The sequence below is a fragment of the Haliotis cracherodii genome, unplaced genomic scaffold, assembly GCF_022045235.1.
Source record: "Haliotis cracherodii isolate W230 unplaced genomic scaffold, xgHalCrac1.p SCAF_6, whole genome shotgun sequence".
NCBI lineage: Eukaryota > Metazoa > Mollusca > Gastropoda > Lepetellida > Haliotidae > Haliotis > Haliotis cracherodii.
Genome location: NW_027266319.1, coordinates 1,450,167 through 1,459,510, shown reverse-complemented (window position 1 = coordinate 1,459,510; position 9,344 = coordinate 1,450,167). Strand labels below are relative to the sequence as shown.

Below are 9,344 nucleotides of genomic sequence, written 5' to 3'. Positions count from 1 at the left end.
GTAAGCTTCAACCTTCAGTGACCAACACGAAGTATAGTAATTTTGATGTCCTTGCATTTGAAACAAAATTTTCTTTTGGTTTTAATAGCAAACGCAGCGTTTAAATGTCGGCCATTGGTCCCACCATCACAGTTGTTGCCATTTGGTTGGTGTCTGAATTCAGATGCCTTTTGCTCAGGAATTTGCCAGCTAGATTTATCTGCTATCTCATTTCCGATGTTGTCCAACACGAGCTACACTCCACACACTATCACGTGTAGTATACGTTAATATTTCATATTCATTGTGACCCGTTGATAATTGCGTTAATAACTGCCATGGGGTCGATGACACGTTATAGTGAGAGATAAGTCAACATACCGTGGTTCGACTCAGTAACACGTCTGCACATTCTGGGATAAATCATGTAGGCTTAACACATGACAACCAGTACCCCAGCAGGACAGAGAGGACCCGGGAACATCCGGGGTAGAATTCAGCAACCCAGGCTTGTCGTAAGCGGCAACATTTTGAAATCATGTGCCCAACTTCCTGAGTCTTCCTCACATGGTGACTAGTTCTTGCGTACTTATGGAATTAGATGTTTTGTTTGTTTAACGCCGCACTCAGCAATATTCCAGCTATATGATGGCGGTCTGTAATAAATCAAGTATGGACCAGACAATCCAGTGATTGCTGCCATGAGCAATGATCCACGCATCGTGGATACGATGACATGCAGCGAGCCTGACCACCCGATCCGACTGGTCACCTCTTAAGACAAGCAGTCGCCTCATATGCAATGCATGGGTTGCTGAAGACTTATCATCAGTAGATGTGACAATCCTGCAATACCACTTGAGTTACAGAAACAACACTGCCTACGTAGAGGATATTGACAAATTAACATGCAACACACTGAACCATGGACCCTGACAGACAACGGACACACAGTGAGATACAAAATGCCTTTAATGCCTTTGATTCCTTGTCAGTTGCCATCTCGCCATACACTGGACACTGCTGGGTGCATTCAGACATACATGTACCACGACACACATAAATACTCATCATAGACACAACCGATCTGGAGTTACAATATCACATTGTGCAGCAGTCACATGACGAGAACCCTTCTGCTTCATCTGACAGTATCACTACTAGAGGCAGGGTAGAGTGTTCACGACCCATCACTACTAGAGGCAGGGTAGAGTGTTCACTGCCCATCACTACTAGAGGCAGGGTAGAGTGTTCACCCATCACTACTAGAGGCAGGGTAGAGTGTTCACGACCCATCACTACTAGAGGCAGGGTAGAGTGTTCACGACCCATCACTACTAGAGGCATGGTAGAGTGTTCACCCATCACTACTAGAGGCAGGGTAGAGTGTTCACTGCCCATCACTACTAGAGGCAGGGTAGAGTGTTCACTGCCCATCACTACTAGAGGCAGGGTAGAGTGTTCACTGCCCATCACTACTAGAGGCAGGGTAGAGTGTTCACTGCCCATCACTACTAGAGGCAGGGTAGAGTGTTCGACCATCCCTAGTAGAGGCAGGGTAGAGTGTTCACGACCCATCACTACTAGAGGCAGGGTAGAGTGTTCGACCATCCCTAGTAGAGGCAGGGTAGAGTGTTCACGGCCCATCACTAGTAGAGACAGGGTAGAGTGTTCACGGCCCATCACTAGTAGAGACAGGGTAGAGTGTTCACGGCCCATCACTACTACAGGCAGGGTAGAGTGTTCACTGCCCATCACTACTAATGGCAGGGTAGAGTGTTCACTACCCATGACTACTAGAGGCAGGGTAGGGTGTTTATGACCCATCACTACTAGAGGCAGGGTAGAGTGTTCACTGCCCATCACTACTAGAGGCAGGGTAGAGTGTTCACTGCCCATCACTACTAGAGGCAGGGTAGAGTGTTCACTGCCCATCACTACTAGAAACAGGGTAGTGTGTTCACTGCCCATCACTACTAGAGGCAGGGTAGAGTGTTCACCCATCACTACTAGAGGCAGGGTAGAGTGTTCACGGCCCATCACTACTAGAGGCAGGGTTGAGTGTTCACGGCCCATCACTACTTCAGGCAGGGTAGAGTGTTCGACCATCACTACTAGAGCCAGGGTAGAGGGTTCACGGCCCATCACTACTAGAGGCAGGGTAGAGTGTTCACAGCCCATCACTACTTCAGGCAGGGTAGAGTGTTCGACCATCACTACTAGAGCCAGGGTAGAGGGTTCACAGCCCATCACTACTTCAGGCATGGTAGAGTGTTCATGGCCCACCACTACTAGAGGCAGGGTAGAGTGTTCACTGCCCATCACTACTAGAGGCAGGGTAGAGTGTTCGACCATCACTGCTAGAGGCAGGGTACAGTGTTCACAGCCCATCACTTCTAGCAGAGAAGAGAACCACAGCTCCACTGGGTGAGGAGGGGAACTACATATTTTATACGAGGATTGAGTTAAGACGTGAGTGCAGAAATTCATTTAAATGACCTGAATAAAGAATCAACTCAAGAATCAAGCCATTGATCAGAATACAGACTTCAGTAGACAGCATCATCACAGTCGGACCTTGTGTATAGAGAATGATGTCAGCGTGTGAGGACATGGCGATGATGTCAGCGTGTGAGGACACAGTACCACTGATGGTGGGGAGACCTCCTGCTCAACTGTCAGGTGTCCGAGGCAAGGGGCTGGCTTGTAGGTAAAACCAAGGTCTGACTCAAACTGAATACAAAGTCTGATGTGTCATTTACATATCACAACTTCCCTCACAACATGCACACAAAGAAGTATGCAGCATCTGTTACAGTGGATGTCAACTGGAGGCAGTACAATACGTGTTACTCAGGCCATGGTGACAGGACACACTTGTGGCTGCCCGTTACCATGGTTACAGGGCACTCATTACATACAGGAAATAAATACAACACAATGCTGATAACAGGTAAGTGGTTGCCCTATAAATACATATAATGCAGAGGCCACTGCTACTGTGGTAGTGGCATTTTAGGCACAGCAACAGTAGCCATGGGAACAATTTTGTTATAAAGACTGTATACAATATACAACACAGTTACCAGGGAAGTGGTTGCCATGGTTCCCATCAGCAATACTCGTATCAACAGAAGTACTTTCTGACATGTTCCTATGCTGGTCGCTTGAGGCTGTATGCAGTGGCCAACCTTCCTGGAGTCATTGCATCTACACATCACGCAGTGCAGGGGCTTTCTTCACAACAGATTCCATCAGCAATAAATAGACATTGTCAGTTGGGTAAGTGTTACACTGTCAGTTGGATAAGTGTTGTATTGAGGGTTGGATAAGTGTTGCATTGTCAGATGGATAAGTGTTGCATTGTAGGTTGGATAAGTGTTGCATTCTCAGCTGGATAAGTGTGACATTGTCAGTTGGATAAGTGTTGCATTGTCAGATGGATATATGTTACATTGTCAGATGGATAAGTGTTGCATTGTCAGATGGATACATGTTAAATTTTCATTTGGGCAAGTGTTACATTGTCAGATGGATATGTGTTGCATTGTCAGATGGTATAGTGTTACATTGTCATATGGAATCTTCTGTTTTGTCAGATGAGACCTGTTACACACAAAGACAATATCTATTACATTGTCAGATGGATATCTATTTTAGATTGTCAGACATATCTATTACATATATACAAATATAGATACCTAAGTTACATCTTACATACACAGACGGATACCTCTGTTACATATATACTCAGACGGATACCTCTGTTACATATATACTCAGATGGATACCTCTGTTACATATATACTCAGATGGATACCTCTGTTACATATGTACTCAGACGGATACCTCTGTTACATATATAGTCAGAAGGATACCTCTGTGACATATCAACTCAGATTGATACCTCTGTGACATATATACTCAGATGGATACCTCTGTAACATATATACTCAGACCAATACCTCCGTTACATATATACTCAGATGGATACCTGTTATATATATATACTCAGATGGATACCTGTTACATATAAACGAAGATGGATACCTCTGTTACATATATACTCAGATGATGCCTCTGTTACATATATACTCAGATGGATACCTCTGTTACATATATATTCAGATGGATACCTCTGTTACATATATACTCAGATGATGCCTCTGTTACATATATACTCAGATGGATACCTGTTACATATATACTCAGATGGATACCTCTGTTACAGATATACTCAGAAGGATACCTCTGTTACATATATACTCACACACAAAAATAGTTTCTAGCATGCCGCCAATGCATAAATATTCAGGATGTGAGTCAACACTAACAAAGCATGCACACTTGTTGGCGAAGTACCTTGGTCAACATGGAAATGAACACATAACACTTTTGTGACTAATGTTACGTGGTCGTATGACCAGATGATACACATGGTTGTAGCTTATCCTCTTGTGGTTGTAGCTTATCCTCTTGTGGTTGTAGCTTATCCTCTTGTGGTTGTAGCTTATCCTCTTGTGGTTGTAGCTTATCCTCATGTGGTTGTAGCTTATCCTCTTGTGGTTGTAGCTTATCCTCTTGTGGTTGTAGCTTATCCTCATGTGGTTGTAGCTTATCCTCTTGTGGTTATCCTCTTGTGGTTGTAGCTTATCCTCTTGTGGTTGGCACCTGGTTTGGCACCTGGTAGTGTTTGTACACTTTTGGTCACACACATAACCATACACACACATGCACACACATGAACACACATGCCCACCTCATCCAAATAAACTTTACACACATGCATGTCATCCCCCCCCCCCACCCCCACACAGACACACACACATAGACACACAAGTCTTAAAACATGAACAGTTAGCATTGATGTCCTTGTCCTCTGCACAGACTGCCAGCATCACTCCGTGGTTCATGTCCTTGTCCTCTGCGCAGACTGCCAGCAATACTCCGTGGCTCACGTCCTTGTCCTCTAGTCAGACTGCCAGCATCACTCCGTGGCTCACGTCCTTGTCCTCTGCACAGACTGCCAGCATCACTCCGTGGCTCATGTCCTTGTCCTCTGCACAGACTGCCAACAATACTCCGTGGCTCATGTCCTTGTCCTCTGCACAGACTGCCAGCAACACTCCATGGCTCATGTCCTTGTCCTCTGCACAGACTGCCAGCAATACTCCGTGGCTCATGTCCTTGTCCTCTGCACACACTGCCAGCATCACTCCGTGGCTCACGTTCTTGTCCTCTGCACAGCATCACTTCGTGGCTCACGTCCTTGTCCTCTGCTCAGACTGCCAGCATCACTCCGTGGCTCACGTTCTTGTCCTCTGCATAGCATCACTTCGTGGCTCACGTCCTTGTCCTCTGCACAGACTGCCAGCAACACTCTGTTGCTCACGTTCTTGTCCTCTGCACAGCATCACTCTGTGGCTCACGTCCTTGTCCACTGCACAGATTGCCAGCATCACTCCGTGGCTCATGTTTTTGTCCTCTGCACAGACTGCCAGCATCACTCTGTGGCTCACGCCCTTGTCCTCTGCACAGACTGCAAGCAACACTCATTGGACTTCTAACATCAACTGTTACAACCAAACTGAATATAATAAACAATATCTGCCTTGACAAATAAATCTGTAGAAATATGATCTAAATCTTAAATAACCTAGAGCATGAAGTACAAAGATTACTGAAACTCTATCCACAGTGACAAGCTCAGACACATGAAAAGAGTAAGCACTTGATGGGTAAGGCACAAGACACAATGTCAACACAACTATGACACAATCAGGACACAATGTAGCACCACGGCACTAAATACAACTTGTAAAACTTTGGATGCATAATGTCAATATCAGACTTGAAATTCCCTTTCCATCAAGATCTAGCAAGTCTACACTAAAACAACATCAATGCTTCACTGCCTTCATAATTCATAAAAAATATTAATCACTTTCTTTTTAACAAAAAACATTTTCCTGTAACCTTTGGAATGTGAGACATCTTACAAGGCTGAAAGGTTCTGAGCCTAACTAGGATGGACTGTGTTGATAGAGGTGGCTGCTAATTGTTTTTCACATAAATTAATCCCCTCTGAGGTCCAAAACATCTGTCAGTGATGCTTGGATGTGAGGATCCCACTGTGAAGAAAGTCTCCTGGGGGGTACAAAGTCCACAGCAGAACTTACGCTATCATCATTTGCACAATGCTTGCTAGATAGTTCTCCCTTCACGTTCGGGAAGAGGAGGAAATCTGACAGTGCCAAATCTGGTGAATTTGGAAGCGTTCAATGAGATTAAAGTCAAGGTCACGCATGCAGCCATGGTAACAACAGACTTGTTCACTGGAGCAATGTCCCTAGCGGGTGTCCATCATGTTCGGCCTTGATACTCTCATGCAGTGGCCAAAGTAGATAAGCATTATATCAGTGATTAATGACCTGAACACCAGTACGATTCTTTTGGAATCCCTGAAAACTGAAGCCATCGTAGACAGCTGAGGAAACAGACTTTGCCTTCTTTGGAGGAGATGTTTCCATTGCTTTGACTGTTGCTTCGACTTTGGCTGAGAGTGGTTAAGTCAAGACTTGTCCATGCTTACAAAACAAAAGAAAAAAAAAGAAGAAAATGCGCTGGGTCTTCTTCGAATCGTTTAAATTCTCATGAGGGATGATACACCTGGAATGTTTCTGATGAGGAGTGGTGACAGTTGGAGGTCTCCCTGATCCATGAACATCACCAGCGTTCTCTCCGAGGATCTTGACACCAACTGCCTACCTCATCTGCTAAAGCTGACACCACATCTGCATGGCCGGCTGTAGGGGGAGTCTCAGTTGGACATGCTTGATGACATCACAATAGCCTATTTTGTCCATTTTCTCCAACGGAGAATACCTGATCACTTTGAAGCCGTGTCACTTTGATGCCAACAGACATAGACTGCCTGTTGTGTATTGGTTGAAATGTAGCATGCAAGCAGGGAAAATATTGTACTTTATACATTCAATCTGTTTGTGTGGACTAGACATCCTTCTTAGTTAGCCTCAGAACTTTTCAACCGCCCCTCATATAAAATAGGAGCTTTGACATTCCTCTTTGTGGGAGGACTCTGACATAACACACGATAACGCAAAGATGCACTGTTAGATCAACGGTCGGACATTGCACTGCCGGTAGAGTTGGAGAGACTTATAATGGGGACAACTGAACACATACACTTCACATCTGAATACAAAATTGGCATATACTTGACTTGTCATGGTGGGTTTTGATTGTGCTAGGACACCAGCTGTGTGAGAAGCACTTGACACAGCAAGCTCCTTTCAGGGTTCGGTAACTGTGACGAGCTAGCAGCAACTGAAGTCCCACAGCTTCACAGTCTTGTCATACGACCCTGACACAATGATGAAATCATTAAACTGCAGACAGGTCACTCCATCTTTGTGGTTCTGCAGGGTCACAAGTCGCTGGCCTGTCTCCAGATTCCACACCTGGCAAAAACATAAACACATTCAACAGACAGTTTGACACAATCAATGCACAGTTCAACACAATCAACACAAGTTCAACACAATCAACACAGTTCAACACAATCAACAAACAGTTCAACACAATCAACACAAGTTCAACACAGTTCAACACAATCAACACACAGTTCAATACAATCAACAAACAGTCCAACACAATCATCACACAATTCAACACAATCAACACATCGTTCAACACAATCAACAAACAGTTCAACACAATCAACACACAGTTCAACACACAGTTCAACACGTTCAACACAATCAACACAGTTCAACACAATCAACACATCGTTCAACACAATCAACAAAAAGTTCAACACAATCAACAAACATTTCAAAACATAGTTCCAGCACAATCAACACATCGCTCAACACAACCAAGACACAGTTCAACACAATCAACAAAGAGTTTAACACAAACAGTTCAACACAATCAGCAAACTGTTTAACACAATCAACAAACAGTTCAACACAATCAACAAACAGTTCAACACATCGTTCAATACATCAGAGCTCCAGATAAGCTGCGTATCTGAGTACAATATGCATCAGAAATGCAGAAATACGCAGTAAAATAAAATCCAAGCTTATCAAATACGCAACGAACATTACAGATACGCTACAAAAGTATAATTTGCGTGTATCATGAAAATATTGTGAAGTAACCCTGTGTATTCGATTAGCAAATCAGCAACTTATTTTGAAATTATAAACGGGCATTCCGTCAACCTTGCCAAACTCCACGATAACAGTTTGCCATCACACTTTCTTGTGGAAGTATCGTGGTATTTTTTAGTCCTATAAACCCACACGACACCATTTTGCAGGGACTAGATGAATAGTGTTTTTAAATATTTAACTTAAATACCCACATGTGTAACAAGAGTCATCAGAAAGATGACATATCCCCCAGCTGTCTGTAAAGTAACCTCTAGTAAATGTGCAATTCTGTATGTAATGAGTCAACAGTTGAATATTCTTTAAGAAGCATACATTGTTTACCCAGTGAACGAACCCGTTCCCCAATGGAGTCTAGGTCCAACTTCTTTCCATAAAAATAAAAAAAAATAAAAATTAGAAAAATCCCAAAATATCAAAAGGCACCACTTCAGTATGTGCCTGATAGATTTGCCAAGTTTTGATCAAATACACTGAATGGTTTTGGAATTCTGTCCCTGAAAAGGAAATGATTACGGACGGACAGACGGTCAGACGGACAGACAGACAGACTGGCTGATCGCTATATCCCCCCGCATTATATGCCGGGGGGATAAAAACTAGTGGGTAACAGAAATTTGAATACCCAGATAGAATTACTGATAACCAATGATTTTAAAATGCATGGGTAAAATACCCACAACACCAAAAGCTTATCTAGAGCTCTGATACATAGTTCGACACAATCAACACACAGTTCAACACAATCAATGCATAGTTCAACACAATCAACACATAGTTCAACACAATCAACACACAGTTCAACACAATCAATACATAGTTCAACACAATCAACACACAATTTCACACAATGAAAACATAGTTCAACACAATCAACACACAGTTCAACACAATCAACACATAGTTCAACAGAATCAACACACAGTTCAAAACAATCAACACACAGTTCAACACAATCAACACACAATGAAAACACAGTTCAACACAATCAACAATTGTTCAACACAATCAACACATAGTTCAACACAATCAACACACAATTTCACACAATGAAAACATAGTTCAACACAATCAACACACAGTTCAACACATAGTTCAACACAATCAACACACAGTTCAACACAATCAACACACAGTTCAACACAATCAACACACAGTTCAACACAA

At 43.2% G+C, this 9,344-nt stretch overlaps 1 protein-coding gene across 2 annotated transcripts in view; it reads right to left on the bottom strand.

Moving 5' to 3' along the window:
- Positions 1-954: 954 nt before the first annotated feature.
- LOC139444855 (F-box/WD repeat-containing protein 7-like) overlaps positions 955-9,344 on the bottom strand; it is a 33,464-nt gene continuing 25,074 nt past the window's right edge. Inside the window, exons 14-15 of one of the 2 annotated variants that reach the window (XR_011651851.1) lie at positions 4,173-7,460; positions 955-4,115 (exon numbers count right to left, since the gene is read on the bottom strand). Coding sequence is in view for 1 of the 2 variants with exons in the window: in XM_071225842.1 (XP_071081943.1) it covers positions 7,317-7,460 (144 nt within the window). In the remaining variant the exon portion in view is untranslated. Of the gene's footprint in view, positions 7,461-9,344 lie in introns of both variants that reach the window. The other variant, XM_071225842.1, reaches the window with a different exon arrangement.